We start from the raw sequence: 26,656 nt of genomic DNA, 5'->3' as shown, positions 1-26,656 counted from the left end.
TTAGTGAGAACATGCTTCTCCCCGCACTTCATAAGGGAGAAAAGAACAAAGCATTTTGCTTCCTTACATTCAATACATTTTGGTTGGACTTGATTACTCTTGTACTTTTAGTAAAAATGATACATCTGAAATGCAATTCAATCTTACAAAACTAGTCTTTCATTAAAAACCTGGAATTTTCATTTTTGACAAGCAGTGCTGCTTACCGGGCCTGCATTTCACATGTACTGAGTGCTCTGATTGCTTCCAGACTGTGTTCTTGGAAGTTCAGGAAGTTCCTTACTGGGCAGCTTCTATAGGACACATTCCGTCAGTTTGTTATTCACTCTTATGTTGGTCATTCTCAACCATCAACGCACTCGTGAACCTCCCTGCTGTTTTATTAGTATGACTGGCTCCACATGAACCCAAATCTCTGGCCTTTCCCATAATCTGCTACAGGGCCACCCCATAAGAGCTTTCTGATTCAGCCCATGTGCAGGGAACCAATGCAAGAACCATTACACAACATATAAGGTGTATATGTATTTTCCCATGCTAATCTCCACCCATCCCAGCCACTAACCAAGTATTGGGTGTGACAGAAGACATCTTGTCAGACATGGGTAATTCTGATAGATCATTCAGCTTCCTTGTCTTCGCTGTAGCAGTTATATGTTCCCTCTTTTTTCAGCAGTCACTGGGATAATTTAATTCTCAGAAACTGATTGTGCTCCCCACAGATTTCCAAAATAAAGAAGGTAAGGAGCAATATAGCTAACACCTAAATTCTCCTTTGAGTTGAACTTTGAAAAAAAAATTGAGAAATAATTTCCAGTTATATCACAGTCTGTGCCAAAAAACGTTAGCAAAAAGCCAAGAAGTCAGTACTAGAAAATAAAGTCCTCCCTGTTGGGTGATGACAAGGATTAATTCAGTGCAGCAGCACCTCCATTACCTGAAAGGACTCCAAATGTGGGTGCAATGACAGAGACCTTGACGGTTACCAAATACTCACCTCAGTCCCATTTCTGAGATTTTGTGACATGACAGCAGAGTCTGACATAAAAAATGAAAACAAGCCACCTAAAGACAAAAATATCTTTCTTACAATAACAGGTTAAAACTGCCCTGTTCATCCTGGTTGGTCTTTCTGAAATATTTAAAGCTGATTGTATCATTATGAATAGAATGGTAATGTTTTTGTTGGGTACATCTTCTGGATTGCCTTTCAGTCGGATGATAGGCATATATGAAATTCAGCTTCAGTTCCGCCCGCCTCCAAAACTATCACCCTTACTTTACACTGCTTTGTGGTGTCTTGACATGGTGTAGCTCTCTTAACTGAGTTGACAGACCTATCTCTCCTTGCATTCCTCACCAGCCAGTCTGCTTCCCTCAGTTCTCTTTCATGTATACAAATACATATGTATGGCATGAGCTATTGAACTTTTGATTGAGTTTTAGTACTCATGAAGAGGCCAAATGACAGTGCTAAGGTCTTTTGAAATCTGCATATTTTTTAGTCAACTGTGCTTAGGGCTGTCAGTTAGAGGCACTTGAAATTTCGACTTTCTTCAAAGAGATCTGTTCTTTGCATCCCAGCCTCGGACCACAAGCTCATTCCATATTTACACCAAGTAAACTTGGAGAGCAAAAATGTTCTGGTCTTGGGTCTTACTGGAACTGGAAGCAGCAAGTGAAAGGCTGGGTATCACAGGAATCTGAGCTATTCAGTACGTCAACACTATTTGAAGTGCCACGTGTGCGTCATGTTCTTGTTTGCAAGCTAATTAGATTACTTGTTTTGAAAGATGGATTAATGAATTAATCACAGGGTGCGGTGGATGTTTTTTCTTAATGTTCTGAGACCAATTTAATATGAAGGTTTTTATTTTTTTATATGTATGATTCATTTCAGAACTGGAAAACACAGAAAGTAGGAATGGGAAAATGATAACTGTTAAAAAATGAAAATTATAATCACTGCCATCTTTGGCACTGCAAGCTTTCTTTTATGTTATCTGAAACTGTAGATGGTACCAGCAACCATGGAAAGAGAGAATGATATGAGAGCTTTCTAGTTAATAAATCAGAGCTGAATGGAAAAGGGTGTGGTTTTGATTGCGTAAAATGCCAGGCAGGTTTCTGGTTTGCAAAACTGAAACCAGGGGTGGTTCACATCTTGATATCTTCTCATACTGCAGCCTTTACAGAAATTCTACTATTTTTTTGTTTTTATTAAAATTAATTAAATGTTGGGCAACTCCTAACATTACAAAATGCACTGACTCAAATTTATTGACTCAAAGGCAGAAGGTACCATGGACTCGGATCTGGGCCTGGATTCTGCATAAAGGGAGACACTCATTTCTGGCCAATTCAGCAGCAGCACCAAGTCAGGCATTTATATGTGCACGTGCCTTTTCACTTGTTTTCCTGTTTTTCAGTTTTCCTGTTCTAGACAGCAGCCCACCTAATGGGCCAAATTCTGCACATCCTTTTCTTGGTCATGTAGCCCATTGAGCACTGCATGTTGGGATCCTGGCACTTGGCACACAAGGGAAAGAGTCTCCGCATTAAGCAATGCCAAATTGTCCGATTCTGAGCAGGACAATTTGCATGAACCATCTGGTCTTAAATCACTTTGAAGATGAGAGGTGGAGCCTCTCTTTTTAAAGGTATTTACCTCAGTAAATAGAAATAAATGTCCAAGGGTAGAGATAAGGTGCCCTAGACACTTAAAAAGTGCCTGGGAAATTCCCACTCTATCAGTAGGTGTTAGGCAGCTATATTAAAATCCCACAAATGAAACACCTTTGTAAATGTGGTCTTTGTTTCCTGATCCCTTCTGTTTTCACCTTCAGCTGTAGAAACACTCTCTGTACAGATACAGAATGTGCAGTTCCTTCCTCAAAAACCTCCTTTTGTTTCTCCTTCATTACTAAAACTGAGGAAATGACAGAGACCGAAGTACAGACTGCAAAATCTGTATTACTAGTAAAGGGGACATTGTGCAGACCAAACATACCCAATAAGATCTCTCTGAGATAAGGCAGAGTTTCCATACCTGTTGATTAGGAAAATAACCATTTTTATTGAAAATTGAGACTGGCTATTAAATGGAAATTTAGCAGACAAAGCACGCAGAAAGATTGAGTCCTAATCATGTTTCCGAGCATGACTAAACAAGTGTCTGTAAGAGAATAGAAATAGGTTCGACAACAGTGAATGAATGTTACCAATAATGCATACCATGCATGTATCGCAATTTCTCTTCACATCTGCTTAGTTTGAATGCAATAAAATAGAGGAAGAGCTGTCACAGTCACTCAGCCGTTGCAAAAATCTTGAAGTCATGCTTTGGTGTGCTTTATGGAGCATTCACTCCAGTGCTGCAGAGATTTATTGTATCCACTGGAAAACAAAATAGTCATTATTTTATGCTTTTGGATGTCTGAAGGAGGAAAATATTACTTTTAGGCTTTTGCCGAGTGCAGTGATGCATTTCAAAGCTCTATTAATACTGTATGCTCTCACCTGAGAGGCCAGATAGATAGCTGAATTTTTTATTTCTTTTGCTTTTTGTACATTAGCTGGTGTATGACCGTGCTGTAATGACATGTGGCCAACAAGTTTATCACATAGTGCTCAAAGGATGTAAATCAATACTGTTCCTTAGAATAAAATATGCAGCTTTGACATAGGGCGTAGTGTACAGAAAAGGCAGTGGGATGGGTTTGCTGGAAGGGGCAAGGAAAGAGGGCTCCGTTGCCAGCCTCAGCACCCTGGAAGGCCAGGTCCCGTGGTGGGACCCCCCTGCTTGCTCCTGCTCTCCTTCTCCCCAGAGCCACCTCCCCACTCCCACCCAGAGTGATGGCCCAGTACTGCATCCCCCTCCATGCGCTGCACTTCTTGCTCTGCAACTCTCAGCCCGTGTCCCCAGCAGTGAGCTGCCCCTAGCTCTGGACAGGACTGGGACAGATGTCCTCCCCGAATCAAAGCGAAGCTCCCAGCACAGGCTGTGACTTTCACTGGGAATAGGGGTTTCCCCAGGTAATGGTGATGGGAAGTGCCCTGGCTGCCCAGAAGGATGGACTCAGTTGGATCCTTAGTTTTTCTGTGATGTCCTCAGAAAACTTGTTTGCATTTCCAGCACTACATTACTCTTCACTCAAGACAGTCACTCACACTCATAGGAAAATTTGGGCTGAAAGGAGCTCGGAGGTCATCTGGCTCATAAGCACCAAGAACACGGTCAGGTCCAGTGTTTCCTGGCTGTTGCATGAACACGGTGCAGGCAGAGGCTGTTCACGAGGGCAAAGCAGGAGGAAGTGCAGTGAGTCAGAGAAGGCTCTCCCCTCCTCCTTCCAGCCTAGGCTTCTCTAGCCAGGGAATGAACATCGCTGCACAACTTGCAAAATGTCTCTCCTGAACAGGAAGGAGCCTGCAAGAGCTGTGACTATTTTCTTTTCCTCTGGTTTACCTTTTTCAAGTGCGTAAGATAAGTCCTACCTCTCTTTCTCTCCACGTACCCATATGAGCTGTTTTGCAGTGGTTTCTTCATGGCGCTGAGGGTTTCAGCAATAAATAGTTTGAGGGCATTTTGTGCCTCTGAGGTCTGGAGCCTCACCGTCTGCAGCCAAGACTCTGCATGCTCCTCCCTAACACCTTTCAGGCTGAAATGAGAAAGCAATAACCTGAGAAAAAATAAAATTAGTTTTTTAAAGAAGAAAACCTCAATCCTAAGTGCTACTGAGCGCTCACTATCACATTCAAAAGCATAATTCTGTCTGTTGGGGATGGAAATATTAACTACAAGTGCCTGTTCAAAAATGAGGCAATAAAGAGTTGGATGATTCTCTCTCAGCTCCATTGCAATAGGTTTGGAAAGAGCTTCTTTATTGTATATCTGGAGATCAAGATCAGCCCTCCATCAGCATAACTGCAGAGTACAGTGTGTAATCTTTTTTTGGTCGCAGTTTTAAAACGAAAATACAAAATTGAAAAACAAAATGAGGTGAGCTCTACTTCAGTGACACATTTACTTTTTTCACGTGTTTGTAGCTTTAAATAGTTCTACATGAATTAGAACTTATTGTGATTCATACTGTACAGTTTTATTTTAGTACTGCTTAGATTAATTCACACTAGAAGGATGCAAAGTTGCTATTACAAGATCAGTTAAGGAACCTAGTTTAATTGCCAGTACAAAAGTGACACTTAGAATAGGTGTCTACTAACGTACAATATATCAGAAGGAAGAATATCCAAGCTATGTGATGACTTTAAATGAAACTACGGAGATTTAAAAATTCCTCCTTCAATATAAACCAATCTCTAATTATCTGAATATTGCTTTAGATTTTAAAGGAAGAGTCTTGAAAAAGTTGGAAGGAACAAACCCTGATAAAACCTAATCAAGGAAATGCCTTTAATATTAAAACAGATATTTTCCAGCATTTTTATATAATAGGCTTCCTAGCAGTTTTGGTCCTAATGCTATTTGAAGGCATATTGGAGTAAAGAAATGACTTTTAGTTTCCTTTCCCACCTCAAAGGAACCTATTGCTCCACCAGAGCACACAATCATTCGCATCGTACATCCAGCAACTGTGAGGGCACTGAAATAAAGGTTGGAAATATTTTTTGCTTAGCCTTCGTTTATTTGCTTGCACCCATTGATGAACATTGACAAAGAAGAGCTCAGGTAAAGCAGATACATGTGCTGCTGCAGGAGAATGCTGCTCCGTGCAAGATTATGTTTCTGCACTTAAAGGAGGTTATTGAAGCCTTTGGACTCGCTCCAAGTCTTGTTGAAATCATGGTAGAGTCCCTCTGGCTGGCATAGCGGGAACTGTACAGGCTCCTTGTGCTCCAGTGCAGCAGCCTGGATCCATGAGAGAGCAGTAAATACCATTTGTCATCACTGTTTCTCATCAGAATTCCCTCCCATTTTTAGAGAGAAGAAAAAAAGGGGGAAAAAAGTCTTGCTAGTCTTGCTACTTTCTACTGGAGGCATTTTTATAAAGAATTCTTTTTTAACATCAGTAAAACTCAAGATTTCTCCTTGTTGAAAACCACTGTGATGATGGAAAGCTTTTTTCTGGTTTGATAATGAGGTATATTTTTCACCCTTACTCTCCTGACTCTTTAAATAGCTTTTATTAGTATAATCTATCCTCTTGATCTTGCTTCCCACACACAGAGGAGAAATATATCCCATAGAGAATTGTGTTTGTATGCGTTTATTAGTTACTATGAGTTTTATTACTGCATTTCATACTAAGCTTTAAAAAAAATTAAACATGCATTGCCCCCTTAGAAAAGATGCTGCACACTTGCTAAGTGAGTGGTACCTTACCTCCAAGAAGGCTCACTGAGCAAAAACATTGCAATTCAGCTGGCAGATATGTGAAGGAATTTAACCTGTAGTTAATGCATCAAGGCCTTTAATGAGGATCTAGCATGAGAAAAAAATAAGGCTTAATATCACCGTATGCTCACCAGCTTGAAGTTCAGCCCCACCAAGTGAGACAATGTGATGTCCTTTGAGTTCAAATTGCATTTAAAACCCTTTACATAAAAGCAGTTATGCACCTAACCAGATGTGTCTGGAAGAGCACCCATTTTGTCCATATTGACCTCAAATTATGGTCAGCGCTGCCAGTACAAAGGGAACCTTCATTAAAAGGGACTTGATTTATTCCCATATAATAGATAAAATGTTTTACATTTCGTAAATTAGTCTTTAACTTGGCCTGAACTATCTCTCTTTTATGAATAGTTCAGACATGAGCTGGGAATACTCATTTCTCTGGCATTTATTTGGAAATCACAGCTCATGATCACATTAGTTGCTAATACCTCAAACAGCATGCTTTTATGCATCTTGTTTACATAGGTATGTTTTTAATATCATTGCTGTTCATTAGGCTTTATATACTATGATTAACACCGCTTCTCCTCAGCAGTTAAGTAATTCATCAGATGATAGACATTACTGTACAGGACCACCACACACTGAAAAATTAGGCTCACTTCAACAGAAGCAAGTATCTCTGTGCTAATTATCACCAGTGATAGTCTTTCTTTCTAGAAAGATAATGAGGCAGATTTTGCTTTCAATAACACTGATGTAAATGCATAATAATTCTGGCACATCCGCAATGTGATGCTTCCAGATTTACATAGCCATAGCTGGACTGAGTTTATCTAGTAGAACAGATTTCTTGTCCCTGCCTGGGTCCAGAACAGCTGCCCAGACCCAGAACAGCTGCCCTCGGCTGTATAGCTGACTTCAAGCTTAGGGACAAAATCTTTCACCTGTGATCTGAGGCACAAGTTCAGTGATTTTTTTAATGTGGCCCATTGTGCCTAACAAATAATTTTTTTTTTAAATAAATGTTCCATGCTTTCCACCTCCTCAGCTGACGAGAAGTGACAGAGGAAAGGGAACGCTTCTGGCAGTCAGAAATCTGACTCCAGGGATACAAGCCAAACTCATTGCCGTATTGCTCCTAAAGTATGGAATTGTGAGAGAGGAATTTATTGGGGCTAGTCACTGTTAAATTGAGATGTGGTAAAATTTTGCTTGCCATCATTTAGCTTATCAAAAAAAAAGGATGATGTGTTTCCACGTGGATTTTTTTGTTTTCCCTTTTTGACACTTAAGATTCCCCTGAAATACAAAGATGGAACCACTCTCCTACTCTTGAAATACTTTACAAAGCAATTCCCTGAGTGTTGCCACAGACTCAGCACAGATTTTCATTTTTATAGAGTCTTTGTTATAGTTCTTCACAAGATATCACTAAGAAAAGAACTGGAATTATGGGTTGCAATGGAAAGTTAGAGAGCAGTGATGTTATTTGCAATGGAGTTTAGTTGAATCTGCTTATTTCAGCAACCACTGTTCAGCTGCAGGTATGACTGTCCCATGCAAATCACTAGTCATGAGTTTCAGTGGCACTTTGGCTATGCAAGATGAGATGAACCCAACCAATTATAATCACAGCTTCCCTCCTCTGCAGTAGGAATTTGCGCTGTGACACATGATACCAGCTGTTGGACACTGGCTACTATAATAAAAGTTAATTTGCAGGATGGTATGGGCTGCGTTAATTTTCAACGTGGCAAAATGCTAACAGTTGACCCAACCTTGGGCCAGTGTTGTTTCATCAGCAAACTGAAAAAGGAAGTAAGTCGTGAGTCATATAAAATGCTGTAGATGATAGAGAATTATTTAGATTAGTCAAAGCCACAGGAGTCTGGAGGTATATTAGAGTAACTTAAGAACATGAAGCTGCTGCACAGGGGCAGCTGAAATTCTTTGTAGCTAAAAAAACCCCAGAGATTAAGGCATTTACCTGGAAAGACGGTACAATTTATACAAAGTGAAATAGCTTCACCAAGGGACTGAAAGAACCTTCCATGGCCTTGCCTCCCCTCTTCCTCTTCCCCCCCACCCCCAGTCCTCCAGAATATTGTACAGCCTGCTCACGAGGAAACCCTGCAGGAATTATGGATGGTTTAGGTTAAATTTCTGTGTGATATCAGGTAGATAAGGGATTAAAACCCAAGCCTCTGATATTTCACTGAGTACCCTAGCAGCAAGCCCTTGGACTTTGAATTTTGGTTTTATGCAAGAAAAGAAAGAGCATGTGGAGCAGCCTCATTGCTAAGGGCACCCTGAGTGGAACCTGATCCATCAAGCAAGCTCTCACTGAGCCCCTGAGGGGGCACGAGCAGATTATCAAACTGTTGGATCCCTTCCAGGACACTAGCTGGGTATCCCATTGCCCAGGACATGTCGTGATGTGTGACCAGGCACCCAGTCGTGAGACCAAAAAGTCAAGAGAGATGGAGCGGCTCTCAGATTTTGGGCTCCCTTTAAATCCCAGGTTCACTTTTGTATCCCACCCCAAGATACTCTTATCAAAGTCAAAGACCCAGAGAGGTAAGGAGTAATAGTCCATTTCTCAAACAGGTTACCAGAGCTTATACCCCCCCCATGATGCTGTTACAAGATGGCCATCCTCTAGAGTTCAAAACAGTGTTTCAACTGAACTTTGACTTCAAAACAGGCTTGTGGGTTTTTTTAAGCCATGGTTAGAAATCTGCAACAAATGCAGCTGGGGTCCCCCAAATGACAGTGCTAGGTGTGAAAAAATATTCAGATGGACACTCTGGGCTGCTGCTCTAAGCAGCATGGCCGAAATTCACAGCCCAAGGGAAGGGACATAGGCAGGGTCCATGGGTAGCATGTCCTGTCTCCCCCAGGGAGGTTAGACTGACCAGGTTTCTGTTTGAAGGCTGGTTACCAGAGAAGAGGTTTGGTATGGGACAACCACTCAAAACTGTGTCACTAGTTACCTGCAATTTTCTGTCACAGAGTGTGCTCATTCATCTGCACTAAGCAATAGATTAATTGAAACAAGGTGTTTTTTTGAGATCAAGAGCCAGAAATGAAGTGGTAGAAAGACTATGGCAAGCACAGCCGACTGCTTTAATTGAAAATCCAGCGGTGAGAGGTAAATCACTAAGAAAAGCCAGTCTTGACTAGTTTCCCCATCATGTTTCCTCTCCAAAATGGGGATAAAGCACACACCTGAATTTTTCTAACTGAAAGCCAGTGTCATTTCAAGCAAATAGCCCGCTACCCACACAAAAGCTCTTCAGGTAGATAGTGCAACATCAAACAGGAGACCCAGCAGCAATCAGCTTAACTAAGCACCCCTTTGAGAGCAGCTCTTTAGGGAGAGCCAGCCGAGCCATAAAATCTGCTGGGGATGAATGACATCATTGCAATTTACTGGCTTTCTTCAAATGAAGACCTTAGCGTAAGGAAATGATTTAAGAGACAACTAAACTCTGCTAGAGTCATAATTAGTAAATAATAGGTTCCACTATACATATTGGTGTATATAACTAATTCAGGATAATGACAAAACAAGCTCTCCTTTTTTTCCCCAAAACCATTTTATTAACATTACTTATGAATTCATATTTAGAAAATATCGTAGGTGAAATTAATTGAAATTCAGACATGGCTTAAATACAAAACATAAAAGAAGGTGCAATAATATCACCATAGGCATAATCTACCATAAGAAATACAATAGTGCCTCAAAAGAGGGATTACACGAGATTTGCAGAAGCTTCTGCTTTTCTGCTTTAACAGCCACCGTATAAACACAAATATCAAGATCCTCAGCAGATGTAATCAGCATAGCTTCATTAAAATCAATACAAATATGCTGATTTATCCCATACGAGGATCTGGAGTGTAACTTAGCAGAAATTTCAAATGTAATGAAAAAGTAATGGGTACATTTTCATTTTAATACTCCAGCAGCTTATTCATTGCCTTTGTCAGAGTGTTTACCAAAGTATCCCTATTCCCAATTTTCTCTTGTGGGATGAGCCAGATTTAAGTTTATACTTCTTTTACTATTATGAAGGCTTCTAAAGGCCTTGACTATCAACATAACCGTAAAGGACAGTCTCCTTAATGATAGTACCAAAGTGTGTAAAATGGCAGGGCAATAAACCTCTAAACACACTTTTGAAAGGTTCCTTTTCTTTAGCAAGCAGAGGATGCCAAAAAAATCCATGGTAGACATTTAGCTTTGTACTCTCCTTAGTTTTACTAAGAGACAAATGATTTTTCAAATCTTAATTGATTTGTAACAGCTGAAATATTATCCCAAGGCAGTAGTAACATTCACCCATAAAAACATGGAAATCTAAATACCTGGCTTTGCCAAAGTATTACTGCAAAGACAACAGAGCAGAAGAACCAAACTTAGGTTCATCCTTCTTCTATTAAATGCAGTTCTTTATAAAAAGTAAGTTGGAAGTAAAAAGCAGTTCTGAAAGACAGAACTATGTCGGTGTATAAAACTGTGTGGAAACTATCTTACAAAAGAAGAAAGTGGAATCAAAAGGTGTTTCAAACATCCAAGTGCACATCAGCTTTAAGACTTCGGGTTATACATCTGAGGTTTTTTAATCAGTTTTCTCATCATTTTTCTGCGGAATACATTTGTTGGCTTGTTGATTCTTGGTTTCTGAGTCCCTGCTAAGGAAACAAAGGAAGCAGTTAGGGAAAGAGTATGACAAAACTGTTACTACTCTTCATTGTTTGGTTTGGTTTTTTTTCATGTTATGCTGTTTAAGCAGTTAATCCAATAATAAGAAACATATCAGAAACTGTAATATGTGTTCTGGACACCCTATTCTCACACACTGTAAGGTCTCCAATGTGTCCACCTTTGGCACTGGAGTCCTACTTTGCTGCTTTTTTCCTGAGCAAGCATCAAAGTCTTTTCTAGCTGTCCTGCAGTGACAGCAGAACGGAAGTAAACACACTGCTCTATCTGCAAAAAAAAAAACAAAAAACCCAAAACCAAAAAAAAGCTATTACTGCATTTCTCTGAACAACAGTGGGGTAAACTATAAATGTAACCAGTGGTTCTGGGAGACGAAAAGGTAAAATGCTTTGGGTTTCTGCACAGAACTGGGTTTCACAAAGAAGCTGCAGAGTGGCCAAAGACAGTCGGGGTCATCTCCAGAAATGCTTATGAAGGCTGTATGAAACGTGTGAGTGCAGTTCAGAAAACAAGTACTTTGCAAATTTGACTGAAAATCTTTGTCTTTATGCTACCTATTTACCAGCTCGCAGAGCCCCTGTAGCCAGTTCCCAGTCCTTCGCTGTCACCCCAACATATTTATTTTCTTTTCCAATATAAACTTTTTTTAATGAAATGAATCAGAAACCTTTTCACTCCAAAACCTACAGATCAATTTCAACAGTAGTTGTATATTTGCACAGGGAAGGTCAACTGAATTCAGCTTGAGACTCCAAAAGGTAACATGAAAGATGCTGGGGAGGGAATTATGGGAGCGGGAGAGGAGTGGCTTAAGTTGCCTGAAAGATTTGCTTAATGTTCCTGTACACTCCCAAGCTACAGAAATGAATATGTATAGCACAACATTAATTAGTACTAATTATGCCTTTAACTATGGGCTTTGGTTGTACCAAGCCTTACTGCATTGTGAAATCCACAAGTTGGTGAAAAAGCTTATAACCGACCCTTTACTATCTGGCTATCTGGTGCTCTAGTTAGGAGACTGGCAGCATTTCCTTACTCCTTTCTTCCACGAAAAGAGTGAGGAAGGGAAAAACCCCAGGTGGCTCTGGCTGGGTGTGGGCAGGGGCAGAGCACGGAGGTGAGACGCTGACGAGGCAGTTTCCTTCCTCCTCTCTCTCTGCACACTTAGGCTGGAGCCTGGCCCTACCATTTCCCAGGTAGTAATAGATGCAAATTAGATAATCACGAGCATCTCAGATAGACTTAGCATGCTATTAAAGGCTCTCTTATAAAACTAAAATGGCAGAGACACACTCAGACTTGTCACCCACAGAAATATTACTGTCATGACTAACTGGCAGACAATATTTTTACTTCTGAGGACTGTGCTCAGGGTGCAGTCCTTGCCCCAGCCCTGGATTTCCAGCCCAGAACTGAAGAATCATCTCCTGACTTAAGCCTTCTGACTATACATCTTAAATACTGAAGTACCCGGACTTTGTATATATCTCATGTTTGAAACAAAGCTACTTTTTGACTGGTTTGGGGTTTTTTTTTTCATTTTCAAAGGCAATGTACGTGCTAGATACAGCCTTAAATTTTTTTCCCGTTAGTATCAATTTTTTAAGTATTGTGCTGTGTCTGCTTCCTGAGTGCTCTGGGGATCAACATATAATTATGCTTTTCTCTCTCTTATTGATTTACATATCAAATGAATTAAACCAGAGTATTAAAACTTGCAATAGCTGGCATGAACGTATGACTGCAGGTAAAAAAGCACAACTGTTTTGACTTACAAGCACAGCCAGTAGCTGATTTGAATAAAACCATTAAGAAAAATCAATTATCATTCCCAACCCTTGCCCCCACGGCCACAGAAATGGTTGACTTAGCACAATTGCTGAGGCAGAAATCTTTGGTAATGGGAGTGGGGAATGGGAACAGGCACCAGGGAATCAAGGGAGGATGTCAACTGCTGAAAACATGAAGGAAAAAAGTAAATTGATTTCACAACTCACTTTAATCCTACTTAAAAATATCTAGAAGAAAATGATACCTTAATTAGTGTCCATGCTGGTACTGAACAGTTTAAACACCGATTTCTTGTGGGCTCTAGGAAGTTAATTAGTCTTTTTGCATGCCCTGCTCTACACTTCAAAAACTGGTGTAACCACCTCGCATCACACTGTTCTTGTCAGAAGGATTTAGTGTTGCATCTCAGTTTTGCCTGCCTTTGAAAACACTGAGTCCAAAATGCAAAAAGCATACGCTTGTAGCAAGCCAAGGTGAGTAAAATAACACTGAACACCTGTTACTGGTATTTGGATTGCTTTATCTGCTTGTGACTGACAAAATACAAAAAACTCTTACCTTTTCTGCAGACATTGTAGCAATCTGTTTCAGTAACGAAGTTATTGGCATTTCCACCACAGCCGGTGTATTTGAACTCCTTACATGATTTAGTCTTACTGTCATAGTAATAGCGAGGCACAGAAGAAGAACACAGTCCTTCATCCTTTGGGCTATAGCATAGCAAGGGACCAGCTTGAGGAAAAAAAAAGAGAGAGAAAGACAAATCACATAAATGTAATCTCTATGCCTGGCTTCTTAAAATTTACCTTGCAACAAATTTTGTGGCTAAACAGCCCTTGTTCCCATTCAATTGACATGACTGTTACCGATGACTTCAGAGACTTACTACATCTTATTCCTGTGAGTTAGGAATTTGAGAAAGCAACAGACAGTCCCAGAAAATAGGATTACTATCCCACTAGTGAAATTCATCAGCTTTTCCCATTTGTGGTTCCATCCATATGACAGCCAAGATATTTACATAGTCTGGCCGGAAGTCTTATTCAATATATATATATAGGAATATAACAATTCTAGTGGAACTACCTCTGTAGAGGAAAAAGGCACTATTTTGTTTATCCTTGCTATGATTTTGCCAGCAAATCCTGCCTGCTTGCAGCAAAAAGTACAAACGCCACCACTTCCCTCATAAGAATCACATTTCATTTTACCTCAAGCAAATTTTACTTTTCTTGGTGGAAACCTTTTATCAATTTATTGGATGTGCAACAAAGAAATTAAAAATAATTCAGCACTCACCTAAGAAATGCTGACAATCTGTCATCAGCCAAAAATAACTGTCTCATCAAGCACTAATAAAGCTTAGGCAGTGACAGCTTTTATACATTCTGGTAGATCTCTCTTCTTCCAAGATCCTACCTCGCACTGGATATTAACCTGATATTTATGACAACACTTAGCTATAGTCACCTGCTCATAATTACCACCTCTCTTCTTTCAAGCTCGTATGGAGAGACAGTGAAGAGTCATGTCAGGCAAAAAACTTTTATCAGAAGTTGAGCTGGCGAGTGCCAAAACTCCAAGCCACCTAACACCATCTCTCAGGCCCGAATTTTAGAAAGGCCCTTCTGCTTTATATTACAGTATCACTGCCCCAAACATGACTGCCACGTCCCATACATCTGCCTCAACACAGATCTCCAACCTTATTTCCCTTCAGATTATGCATGTACAGCTCTCTAGAAGTCAAGAGATCGGTTGGGTGTAGCTGTGGGCATATTTAAGGTCACTGTTAAACTAACACAGCATTTTTGCTCTTTCAGTAACAGCAGAGAGAAATGACACCTGAAAGTCTGCAGACAATATAAACATCTGCTTCACAGAAGTCTTCAAAGATACCACTCTATGGATATCCAGAGCAAAATATCAAATAAAATATCATCTTCATATCGCTTTCAAACCATCTATTTTATTAAAAATTTGGAACAACCATTACTTTTCTCTGGCAGACAGTGGTCCACACAAGACTGCAAATCTCTGAAGTTGTTGCCATTTCCATAACAGCCACCGTAGATGAACTCCTCACACCTCATCGAGCTCAAGTTAAAGGCGTATCTTTTTAGATGACTCCTGCAAGGTCCTGCATCAGCCTCCATCCGGCATAATTTGGGCACTTCTGCAAACAAAAAAAATTTCATCCTCTGTAAAATCAACCCTTCATGCTCCCTGTACTGAACACCACGGTAAGTGGAGACAAAAGGCTATTACTGCGGTCACAGGCAAGTCCCAGCTTGTCCCAGTACCTGCAGTCTTTAATAAAGTGGGATAAGATTTACAGGAGGAATCTGATGCATTAATTAGCAACTAGGTGTAATACTAAATTACATTTAAAATATTAATAGTTAAATTCCGCATGTCACCTCTGAGACGGCTCTCCCCGGCTTCTCTGCGTAAAACCGGCATCGGCGAGAAGCTGCAGCGAGCAGCAGGGACAGACGGGGCGGGCGCGAAGCGTCCCGCAAGCGGCGCAGCCTCCCCCGTGCTCCCGCAGGCCCCCTCCAGCCCCCTGCCAGCCCGGGGGCCGCCCCGGGGAACCGGTCCCCCGACTCACTCTTGATGGTCCAGCAGCTCTTCTCGCAGTCGTCGAGGGTGAGGAAGTTGTTGGCGTTGCCGTGGCAGCCCCCGTAGGTGAACTCCTGGCAGCTCTGCGTGTACCTGTCGTAGTACCATCGCGGCACCAGGGCGCGGCAGGGGCCGTCATCGGGGGGCAGCAGGCAGGCGCGCTGCTTCTCTGCGGGAGACACCAGCGACGGGGGCTGAAGCCACCTCGGCGGCGGAGGCGGCCGCGGCCCCGGCCCCGGCCCCGCGCAGCCGCCCGCGGGGTCTCGCCGAGCGCCCGCTCCTACCTGTGAGGGTGCGCGGGGCCAGGGCCGCGCAGGCCAGCGGCAGCAGCAGCGCGGGCAGCGGGAGGCGGCGGCCGGCGGCCATGTCGCGGCGGCGGGCGGGCGGACGGACGGGAGAGAGGGAGGGAGAGAGGGCGGGCGGGTGGCAGCGGGGTCCCGGGAGCGAGCGGCGCTGCCCGGCCCGCCGGCAGCGCTTTATATGCGCCGAGACGGCTTCCCCGGGCCGCCTCCCTCCTTGCGCATGTGGTGGGAGGGGAAGGGCTGATTCAGCGGGGCAGCAGGTCCCCGGTGACCCGGCCGTCACCGGGGCGCGGCAGGCTGCACGCCTGCGTGAAGCCCGAGCGCCGGGGGGCGCGGGCAGCCCCCCGCCCCGCCGCCGTCGGGGGGGGGCCACGGCCGCGGGGCGCAGCCGGGGGCAGGTGGGGGGCGTCGCCGGGGCCGGCTCGCCGTCGGGCTGCGCCGCCCACGGCGGAGGGGCCTCCGTCGCGGGGCTGCGCGGAGCTGGCCGGGGGTCGCGGCTGTCCCGTCCCGTCCCCCCCGTCCCCCCCCCGCCTTCACATTACGGGATGATGCTCGAAGAGCATTTCCTGTTAATCACGGCGAAATCCGGGACGGGTCACTTAGCGAAAGTCCTCTCCCCCTTCGCCCGGGCCCCCACGGCGGCCGCTCCCCATTTGGAAGCTCCGGGCAGAGGGCGGCAGGACCCTGGAAATCGAACACGGGAGCCTCGGGCACGGCCTGATCCCGCCGGGTCAAGCACAGGCCGCACAGCGAGTGCCAGTAGAGATAACACCAATCAGCCCGTGTTCCTGGTTCAATACCGTTGCGTGTAACACTAACGAACTTGAGAAAACCGAGGCAATGCCAGTGGGCCCGGACTCCTGGGAAACCCGAGGGGCTGAATGGATGAAACCTCTGGCTTAGTTCAAAGGGAGCTCGATTTCAGGAAATATCCGGATTTGTCTTATTCTGTAGATTTTAGCCCCACCAGGCAATCCAGTGTGATCTGGGGGAAGAGGGGGTGAGCAGCAAACAGCATACTTTCTAACCTATTAGAGCCGTTACATTAATTAGTGTTTACTCCAGATTTAATACAGTAAGAGAGATAAGAGTGGCTGCAAATTAGGCGTGCTCTCTATAGATAACAATAAACTAATCTGATATATTGTGCTCCACTCCCTTTACAGCAAAGGTGTTGGGCCCCAGTCCTTCAGGCAGGCGCTGCCATCAATGGGATTGCGATACAGGGCTCTGGAAATCTGTGGCCTGCAGGAAAGAAGCCACAGGCCATATGGGCTGTAAGGAGGAGGAACTTCATAGCACCCTGATTATCTCAGGAACTGACTTTCTGTCCATGGGTTCTGTGCTTTTCTTAGATCACGGAGGATTACGACCCAGTTTTCTGACATAATTTTATTTTTCATAAAGGCAAGAAAGAGGAGCAAATTTAATCCCTACCCCACCTCCAGGCTTCTGAGAGGATACGCATGGCACCTCTCTGCCTCCTTTTTCAGCACTGTTCCTGTTTTTCAGAATCTCCAGTTGCCAAAGGATAAGTGGGTGCTTAGTGACAAAAAAAAAAAAACCCTGGTACAGCTCAGGGCATCACCATGGGACACATCAGCAATGTTTTAGAATCTTACAGCTACAACTGTTAGTAACAGGTGTCCCCATTTTTAGGGGGTTTGTTCAGCTTATTAAGCACAGCAATAACGCTTATGTCCCTCCAGTAGGAAAGCATAAACAAACAAGCAAACAAACAACATACATTTTCTATTTCCAGAAAAAATCAAAAGGCCATCTTTCTAACATTAGAAAACTCTCAAGTGATTTTAATGTGACTAGACTGATGTCCTTTAGTTTTCATTGGATTTTGTTGGAATTGCAAAGCCAGTCATTGAAATACCACTTTAAACAATAGCAGCAATATGAATGCTGTCATGCAAATACCATTTTCCATATTTTCCATTTCCTCTGTGCACACACACATACAAATCAAAGTTTGAGCTAAACCCGCGTATCCATCAATGCTGCCGCACAGTGCAGTATTTATTCAGCTGCTCCTTTGCTATAACAGCAAAGAAGTTCACTTAGATTAGGTAGGTATCTTTAAAAATATATGAACTGGAGTAAAAGTTAACATAGCAAGTGGTAGAAAGTCCTTTACGAACTGCAATCAGCAGAGCTAGTCATGTCAGCAGGCAGCTTACTGCAGGCTAACACTGCAGGGTTATCAATACCAAACTGCAACTGTGCTTCCCACCCCTAACCATGTTAACCGTGTGCCGGAGCCCACCTTCAGATCACTCCCGCACCCTGCGCCTGTGACCACCACACCACACGCTCTCTACCTCTCCGCACCACAGTGTTTCTGCTCCCACCAACAGCCCTGGCTCCCCTGGGACCCTGGCCGGCCAGCTCCTTCCACCTGTTTTGACTGGCCGAGAGACCAGCAGCTGGTGGGGTTTGGGGCTGCAGCTGCCAGTGTAGATTACGGGGGTGTAGAAGTTGCATACCACAGCTGCGAAGGGGGGGATAATAGCCAGAGGGAGGCAAAGAGGAACTGATTTTAATGACCTGGCTAAAATAAAACAAATACAAACCCCAAGAACACTATTGGAGCAGCACTGGAGAAGAAAGATGTACCTCTTGCATACTGCTGACAGCTGCTTACATCTGGTGAGTGGAGAGAGGAGGAGAAAGGAGTGTCATTAAGGGGAGAAGCCAGAGGTGGAAAGGAAGAGCGACTGCCTGTAGGGACCTTTGAAGTGCCAGATAACAGAAAGACTCATACAGGCCCATTTTAATGGCCTGCAGCTTTGTTTGGTGTAAAGGGTCTTGAATTCTGCCTCCACTAGTATTGTAGGAAAACAGCTGCTACGATCAGAGATGCTAGGTGCTGTACAAACATGCATGGAGGGATGACCACGTTCCAAAGAGCATGGCACCCTATTTGGGGTCTAGACCTCAAAAGTATATGCAACCACGGGAGAAGAGTTTCCTAGCTTCTTCTTGTGTCTTCTGAACCCATCACTTCTGTTACAGGGAGTGCTCCATCCTCAGCACCCATCGTAACTCCATGACTCTAGAGACGCTCAGTGCATGCCGGACACAACAGCCCTCTCGCGCGGAGATGCAATTCTGCTTTGCAGATGTATCTACCCACATTGCTACATCTGCCATTGACAGGCTGGCCGCCTGCCAGGACACTTGACCTGAGAGCGGTTCCTTCCCCACTCTACCAACTTTAGTCCAGTCCATTCATAGTTGTAATGCGCAAGTATGGAGGAACGTGCCCGTGCAAACCACCTGCTGCTGCCTTAACTGCTGGGCCGAGGAGCACAGAGCCCAGGGATGCCGGTGGCACAGGCAAACAAGAATCATCGCGAGGGCCAGGCAGGGCAGAAGGAGGTGGCAGGGGAGGAAAGTGCTCACTGCTGGGCCAAAACCCCCAGCCGGCCTCGCTGCCTTTCCCCATCGTGGTGGCGGAGAGGGAGGGGAAGGCAGAGGCCACCACAGGAGGGTCGCTGCAGCTCCCCGCTCCTGCCACCGGCTGCCCCTCGGGGGCCCGGGGCGATGCGGCGGGGCCGAGCGCCCTTCCCGGGGGCCGCGCCGGGGCGGCCGGACCCTCCCTGTGCGGGCAGCGCCCGTGTCAACGCCGCGGCAGCGGGGCCGGGGCGGGCGGAGGGTTTTAATCCGGTTCGGGGGGATTAGCGTGGCGGTTTAAAGGCCGGAGCGGCGCGGGGAAGGGGTGCCAGGCGCGCCGGAGAGGAAGCGGCGGCCGCCGCCGCCGAGCAGCGGAGCAGCCCGAACGGCACCGTGTGAGTGAGCCCGGGGGCGGGCCGGGGGCGGCCGTCCCACCGCCCCGCCGCTCCGCGCCCGCCCGGGGGCTCCGGCCCCGGCGCCCTGGCTGCCCAGAGGTAACCTTTTGTCCTCCTCCCTCCTTCCCTCGGCGCTTTGGCAGTGTAGACGATGCCAGCCATCAACATCGAGGACCTGAGCGAGAAGGACAAACTGAAAATGGAAGTGGAGCAGCTCCGGAAAGAAGTCAAGCTGGAGAGGCAGCCGGTGAGTGGCCGCGGAGAAGGGGCCCGAGGCTGCCCGGCCGCCGGGGCGGACGGCGGGGCCGGAGCGGCGAGAAGCCCGTTACTCCCCGGGCGGGGGTGCGGGGGCTCAGGCGGCGCCCGGGGGGCACGTCGGGCGGGCGGCGGGGCCGGGCGGGGCAGCCCAGCGCGGAGCGGGAGCGCCCCGTCCCGCCGCGGCGGGCCCGGCGAAGGCAGGGGCAGCGGGACTGCGGGAGCCGCTCTCCGGGAGAGCCCCGGCTCTTCTGGTACGACCGCAGTTTGCCCCGACGGGTCCGGACACCCCCTCTGGGGCAGGGACCGGCGGCGGCGCTGGCGACGTACCACCGCCGGCACCGCGTAGGAGCGCCGGTCGTTCGCGGCGGTGGCTGCGGAGCGAGGGGCAAGGGGCGCACCGCCCCCGGGATAAAGCGCCCCGAGGGGCCGGCACGGGCCCGCCGGCTGCGGCTGTTCCCGTTGCGTTTGGCACCCCTTGGCTTCCCCTCTCTGGCCAGTCCCTGGAGCCCGGTGCCAGCACAAGGCAGCCTTGCCCGGCGAGGGAGGGGCGCGTCGAGCTCGGTTCCCCTCCTCCGTAAAAGGCGTTGGGATCTGCCAGTGCCGGGTGAGGGGGTGGTGTGCCGGCCGGGAGCCCAGCTGCGGCACCGCTCCCCGTCCCGTCCGGGACCGCACCGCAGCCGGCGGGGCTGCGGGAGAAGTGGCACGGCTACGGCCGCCCTCTCCCCCCCGCACCGCTCCCCCGCTTCACCTGCTGTGCAGTGCCCGGGGAGAGGGCAGGGGCCACAGGACTGCTGGTGCAGAGCCGTGATCCACCCAGCCTTGTCCCACAGAAACATTGTACTTCTAGCCATTTACACTGATTGTTCCTTTCCACAGGTGAAGTAGTTTCCAGTGAGATTTTCGTATTTTTGCACGTTTTCGATAGATGAAAGACGTGCAGAACTGATCTTGCTCCGTGATAAAACTAACATTCTTTTTCTTATCTTTTTTATTCTGCATGCCAGCAGAAGCAAACTACATCTAAATAAACACTTCCAGTTAGCGTTTCTAGTTATAAATACATTTATATGTGGGAATCGGTGGCATTAGTCACCCTAATTACATTGCAGGTCTAGGTGTTTAGCCCCAAAAATAAGCAAGCCACAGTTACGTTTTAGCTGTCAGTTAGGTTTGGTGATTGTAGATGTTATGGTATAGTCTAAAGCTCCAGCAGTATTGAGGGCTCCACATCCAAGTACTATAGATACCTGTATCATCCCTCAGAGAGTTCCCAAGCAACTGAAATAGGCTCTGTAGGATGTACAGCTTTTGATTTTCATGATAATAATAATTTAAAATCCTTGCCTGCATTTTTGGAATAAACCAAAAGCCTGATCACTTTAGGGAAATGGGTATTTTCAAATCACCTGTAGAAAAGCACAGACAACATCCTCAATTTTACCAGTGCATTATAACAGAAATTTCACAGTGCGAATGAAATCTGTGTTGTAGTTGTCACAGTCCCCTGCTACCTGAATGGGTGTTACAGGGACAGGGAAATGGAGAAGCCATGCTTCTGTTTCCGCTGAAAGTAAAAAACGTGTAGCCAAAGTTTTCTTGACCCCTTCCTATACTTTTACAGCACAAAGAGGAAATATTCTTTTGAATGATTTCTTGAATAAAAATGTCTGAATGTGTATTTAAGCAGACATTTTTGTCTTCTATGTGAAAAAGATCCTGATAGTGCTGACTGAAGTAAAACAAACCCTGGTCCTGCATATACTTGGAGCACAACTTTACTATGGCAAAAGGTGCCCCAGTTTGAATGAACAGGGTTTGTGAGGCACAGAAGAGCAAGGCATGTGTAATGGGATTTGTAGGTCCAAATTCTTCATTGCTGTAAGGCAGGCAGAGGTAGTTTAGACCTTATTTTATGCACTGTTTAATTGGGAATTAAGTCTTGAGTTCTTTCTGATGGCTTAAAGCTTAATTTTGCACAGGTCATGCTCTGTTGGTCTGTGGTACAGCAGGTAAATTCATTGGTTCTCTTGTCATAATTTTACCTATGGAGTAAAATATAATTAACAAAGGCGGCAAGGGGCCTTAAATTAGAAATACTAGTCATCTAGTGGCCTGGCCAACAGCTGGTTCCTGCTGCTGACTCTGCACTGCTGTGCCTCTGCAGGGATTGCGGGTAGGAAGGGAGGAGGTGGGGACGGAGCTGAGAGCGTGTCCTCAGACATGTCAGGTATTGGAGCACCTAAGGACAGTTTCTGCTGACACAGGGGAGGAAAATGAGAGATGCGTGTGGACAAGGATCCTCTGCAGCTGGTGGGATTTGCTTGTGCACCCTCAGGCTCCGCAGACACTATTACTACATGTGCTCCTGCCTCAGTGAACACAAACTAAACCCATTTCTTCTTCACAGACGGGTTCTATGCAGACGTACCTACATCAGTGCTAGTTTACTATGAATATCATGCAAAGTGTCATGCGTATTATGTTCTCTCATAACACAACAGGCTGCTTTATTAACAGTTGTTCAAAATAACCCCAGGTAACCTGTAAGTAAATTGTCTTTCCTAGCCAGGTCTTTGCTCCCATTCAAGACGCATGGTTGCTATTACAGAACCGCAAGGTGAGAACTTGTATTACCACTGAAAAATCATTACTGAATGTTTTGTTTGGGAAAAACACATAAAGTCATAAATACTTTGAAATTGAATTGAAATTTACTGATCCTGAACCCATTGACCGTAAGTCATGCTTATGCCGAGGGGGAGTGCAATCCGCAGCTTAATAAAACTATATTGGCAAATTGAAAAAAACCCAAGTTTAACTATGCAGCAACTGCTGTTCCAAGTGGCGTATACATTCCCAGTGATACTCACATGTTCTGTGAATACCGGGCTCTAAAAAAGTGGAGGGAAGCCGAGTCTGCACGTGCTTAGTGCTGGCTTTGTGGTCAGATCTTTTATGTTTGATGGGAAGGTAAGTAAGAGAAAGAAGGATGCGAATTCACGGGTTTGCTGTTCTGATGTGCACGCTGAGCTCTGGCCGTAACGCAGCCACTTCTCTGCTCTTTCACTCGAGGTGTCCAAGTGCTCCGAAGAGATCAAGAACTACATCGAGGAGCGGTCGGGCGAGGACCCGCTGGTGAAGGGGGTTCCCGAGGACAAGAACCCCTTTAAGGAGAAGGGAGGCTGTGTCATCGCTTAGGAAAACGAACCCAGCGCCTGCCACCGGAGCAGACACTCTCGTTGTACCTGTAGGGAGTCACTAGCGTGTCCCCACCGCCGCCGGTCCTTGTTGAACGAGCACAGGAGCGGATTTCTTTTTTTTTTTTTCTTTCTCCTTACAAAAATAAAGAAACCAACCCGAAAGCAGCCGGGACCCGCGTCGGTCGCTCGGCAGGGACGGCTGTCCCCCGCTCCCCAGCGTAGCCGTCCCTCCTCCCGCGGCGGGGACGGCTCCTTTCGCTTCGCGGCACCCGCTTTCGCCACCCGTTTATCGGTTGCTTCATGGCTGTTCGTTGGCATTAAAGGAAACCTGCCTGTAACCCGAGAGCCTGCCGTGGCTTGCTGCGGGGGAGAGGAGCTGGAGGAGGGACGGGACGGGACGGGACAGGGCGGTGCAGGGGCCGTCGCGGCGACCCGCACCAGCCGTTAAAGCTCGCCTGGCCAGGCCGCGGCCCTCGCCCTCGCCCTCGCCGGCGCGGGGCTGAGGGGAGCGGGGCGGGCGGTGGCGGCCATGGCGCTGCGCGGCGGCCGGCGCTGGGCGCGCTTGGCCGCGGCGCTGCGCGGCGGCAGCTCGGGGCGGCGGCACGGCGGGCGCGTCGGTGACACGCCGCAGTACCACGACTTGCGGGCGGCCCTCAGGAAGGTACCGGGGCGGGGAGGGGGGGGAGGCAAGCGGCGGCGCTTCCCCGCGGCGGGCGGGCCCCGGGGGGACACCCGGCCGCGCCGCCCCATGTGGGGAGAGCAAGGCCGCCCCGCCGCCCGGAGCGGCTCGGGATGTGCTTAAATAAGTAAACTCCCCCCTGCCGGTGTCCGAAACGACGCCATGCGTCCCCCGCATGTGACACGGCGAGTAGCAAAACGCTTCCCTGCTGCGTGCGCTGCCGCGGGCCGAGCGGGTGGGTTTGGGGGAGCGGGCCCTGCGTGCCACAGCCGGGCCCTGCTGCTGCCCTGCGAGCTCCTGCCGGGAGGTCCCTCCCCGCGCGCTGCAGAACGCCGGGTTAAGGTCTGGCTGTGGGTGCAGAGCAGAAGAAAAGGCAGAACAGAGCCCGTTTGTCATTGCGCTCTTTCTAGAGGGGAGTAGTGGGAGGTTCCTGTAAAACTGAACCATAAAGCAAGAGGGAAGGAGGCGCTTCTGGTAAGGTAACGTGTTAATGGAATGCCAAATGACAGTCTGCAAGTCGTGGTGGTGTTGGTGAACTCCGTAGATTCCCAACAGGGAGATCAGTGTCACCTGTAGAAGACTGTGGTGTAAGTAAGCACACCTGTCAAAGTTAGAGAATTAGGTGGTTTGGAGGTGGAAAGCCCTGGTGTGGTGCACGTTGGGGGGGGGCTGGGGCCACCTGTGTGTGAGAGAAGTCTGCCTGGATGAACCGATGAGAAAAGTGCTGAACTTAAGTACCTACTACAAGGGGTAAACAGCATTATCGTGGCAGCCACACATGAACAAGCAGGACGTGCATTCAGAAGTAGGCGTTATGGTGTGTAAGGATTCGTCCCTCATTTACCTGTAGCTAACTTTACAAGTCCTAGTTTGTGCTGCAGTGCTCTGCTGTAGCTTTTTAAAAGCAGTACACACTGTATTGCCAAATACTAACACATTTATGTGACTTTAGAGCTGTGCTGTTGTATCTTTGATAGATGCTTTTTAAAATTACCTGAGGAATCTTATATACTCATGGATAAATTTAACCTTTTCCAAATTTTACCTCTTTCCCAGTTCACTGTGGGCAGAAGATAGTGGAACTACTTCTGAGTCATGTGATTTTTATTTCAGTTTTCTTTTTAGGAAATAACTTTCACACTTCCAGTGTTAAAACAAGATATCCCGAAGGCTGTTTAATTAATCAAGTTTTCTATCGCTAAGATGAGGCTTGTTATCCTTGAGCTTTAGCAGTTGTGGTTTCATCTTTGGCGTTATAAAAAAAGAAACCTGAGCAATAAGGAAAAGCGATGCATGGCCAGTCTGTTTCTTAAGAAATTAATTCATTATAAATTCCTGCATCTTCCGCAAAGCAAAAATAAGGTGATGGAAAGGATCAGTAGAAGAACTTGGAAATTAATCCTCTTCTCTCACCTGGATTAATAGTACAGGATTTTGTAGCTAGCACCATAGCGTCAAGTTTGTGCTGAAGCTGTCTGGAGTGAGCCTTTGCTCTGTGTATCTGTGGAGTCATCTGGCCGCTGAACTTGTTCCCTGGCACACTGCTCCCCGTTACCTGCCTGAGCACTACAACTGGATTAGTGAAAAAAATCAATGTCGTCCTGAAATCCAGAGGACAAGGCCAGACTTTGTGAAGGCAGTAATCTGGATCTGAAGTCCTACTTTGTGTGGATAGGTTAAGGCACACGTTGTTTTGTATCTCAGGTGTTTGCAGCTGTGTATTTACAGAGGGATCATATGAAAGGGGGGGGAAGGGATGTGGCTGTATTAGTGTCTGCTGGTGCAGTGTTTGCTGCTCTGCTGTGTGACGCAATGTATTTGTAAAAAAATGCAAATGCCCCCCTGCCTTGTTTTTATTCCCCCCCCCCATGCCTGTTGAAGTACAGCTAACAGTATGCCCTACCTTGCTGGGTTTAGTGCAGATAATTGTGTCATGAGCTAAGAGGGAATGTGATGCTACATTTATCACATAAATCACAGTGATGAATATATTGTAGAAGAAATTACAGTAAGAAACATAAACCCAATTTTATCATTATCCTGTATTTTGCAAAATCCTTATATACCATTTATTTTAGATTTTAACTGATCATATGGGAAAAAAAACCCCACCAGTTTTTGTCAAACCCAGTCTGATGTTGTTCACCCCAAGGCTTCTAGCAATCAATGTTTATTTTGGCTTAAGTTAAGCCTGGCCCCAGTGACTTTAGGATAAACTGAAAACTAAAGTCTTTGGGAGAGAATGACTACTTAGGATCTGTAATATGTTTTAAGTGTACCTGTTAGGTAATTTGGGGCACTCTTTCCACTAGCTGAATCCAGACGCAGCTACCAGAGAGATGGGAGAAACGAGCAGTGCAGTTCCATAAGTGAGAACTGTTACTTTTTTGCCTCCATTAATTTTATTTTTTACTCTGTTAAATTAACGTATTTTAAACGATCTGTAATTTTCCAATTGTTCTGAGCAGGATGAGGAAGAGACTCGTATAATTCCAGGGGGCTGTTTTTAGCAAGGGTATTGAAATAACCCTGTGAGTGGTTTCCTTTACAACTTCATAGGTCGCCACCCTTCCTCTTGGAAATCGAAAACGTAACTTTTCCTTAACTTGTTGAACAATGCTTGCAGTGCACTGGTATCCTACAGCTTGCTGCAGTAATTAAATTACAGTATAACTGGCTTGAAGGAAAAAGGTTTAACCTACTCTGTGTGTGTATGCATAACAGCATGCATATATATATAGAGAGAGGATATATACATGCTGTCCATTTTTCTTTTCCTCTGGCATTAGTAGTAAGAAGCTTTGGGAAATAGGTTTGGAAGGATTGGCATATATTTTGCTGGAGTTCCATGTAATAGAAATGAGATTTCATTTTATATCCAGTGGTGTCTTGGTCTAGTTACACTATG

General features: G+C 46.0%; 3 protein-coding genes across 10 annotated transcripts in view; 2 read left to right on the top strand and 1 right to left on the bottom strand.

Moving 5' to 3' along the window:
- Nucleotides 1–9,941: 9,941 nt before the first annotated feature.
- Nucleotides 9,942–16,220, bottom strand: TFPI2 (tissue factor pathway inhibitor 2). 2 transcript variants are annotated; one of them, XM_030010443.1, is made up of 5 exons: nucleotides 15,794–16,220; nucleotides 15,499–15,678; nucleotides 14,884–15,063; nucleotides 13,446–13,619; nucleotides 9,942–11,059 (listed from the first exon to the last, which is right to left on the bottom strand). In XM_030010443.1, exons 1-5 carry the CDS (start codon nucleotides 15,873–15,875, stop codon nucleotides 10,959–10,961), a joined length of 717 nt encoding a protein of 238 aa, XP_029866303.1. In that variant the 5' UTR covers nucleotides 15,876–16,220; the 3' UTR covers nucleotides 9,942–10,958. The 2 variants fall into 2 exon arrangements, with proteins under 2 accessions (XP_029866303.1, XP_029866302.1); XM_030010442.2 differs by having other exon boundaries at nucleotides 9,942–11,062; nucleotides 15,794–16,209.
- Nucleotides 16,221–19,282: 3,062 nt separating this feature from the next.
- Nucleotides 19,283–23,407, top strand: LOC115339087 (guanine nucleotide-binding protein G(I)/G(S)/G(O) subunit gamma-11). Of its 6 annotated transcripts, none has more exons than XM_030008451.2 (4): nucleotides 19,283–19,609; nucleotides 19,755–19,858; nucleotides 22,435–22,486; nucleotides 22,942–23,076. In XM_030008451.2, exons 2-4 carry the CDS (start codon nucleotides 19,763–19,765, stop codon nucleotides 23,037–23,039), a joined length of 246 nt encoding a protein of 81 aa, XP_029864311.1. In that variant the 5' UTR covers nucleotides 19,283–19,609; nucleotides 19,755–19,762; the 3' UTR covers nucleotides 23,040–23,076. The 6 variants fall into 6 exon arrangements, with proteins under 6 accessions (XP_029864311.1, XP_029864310.1, XP_029864307.1 ...); XM_030008450.2 differs by having other exon boundaries at nucleotides 19,368–19,611; nucleotides 19,760–19,858; XM_030008447.1 differs by having other exon boundaries at nucleotides 19,476–19,611; nucleotides 19,760–19,858; nucleotides 22,439–22,486; nucleotides 22,942–23,407.
- A 72-nt stretch (nucleotides 23,408–23,479) lies between these two features.
- LOC115339085 (probable acyl-CoA dehydrogenase 6) overlaps nucleotides 23,480–26,656 on the top strand; it is a 98,723-nt gene continuing 95,546 nt past the window's right edge. For both annotated transcript variants that reach the window (XM_030008445.2, XM_030008444.2), the window contains exon 1: nucleotides 23,480–23,730. In XM_030008445.2, the coding sequence (XP_029864305.1) occupies nucleotides 23,599–23,730 (132 nt within the window). In that variant the 5' untranslated portion in view covers nucleotides 23,480–23,598. The remainder of the gene's footprint in view (nucleotides 23,731–26,656) is intronic.

The sequence above is a fragment of the Aquila chrysaetos genome, chromosome 3 (assembly GCF_900496995.4).
Source record: "Aquila chrysaetos chrysaetos chromosome 3, bAquChr1.4, whole genome shotgun sequence".
Taxonomy (NCBI): domain Eukaryota; kingdom Metazoa; phylum Chordata; class Aves; order Accipitriformes; family Accipitridae; genus Aquila; species Aquila chrysaetos.
This window is presented reverse-complemented; position numbering and strand designations above follow the sequence as displayed.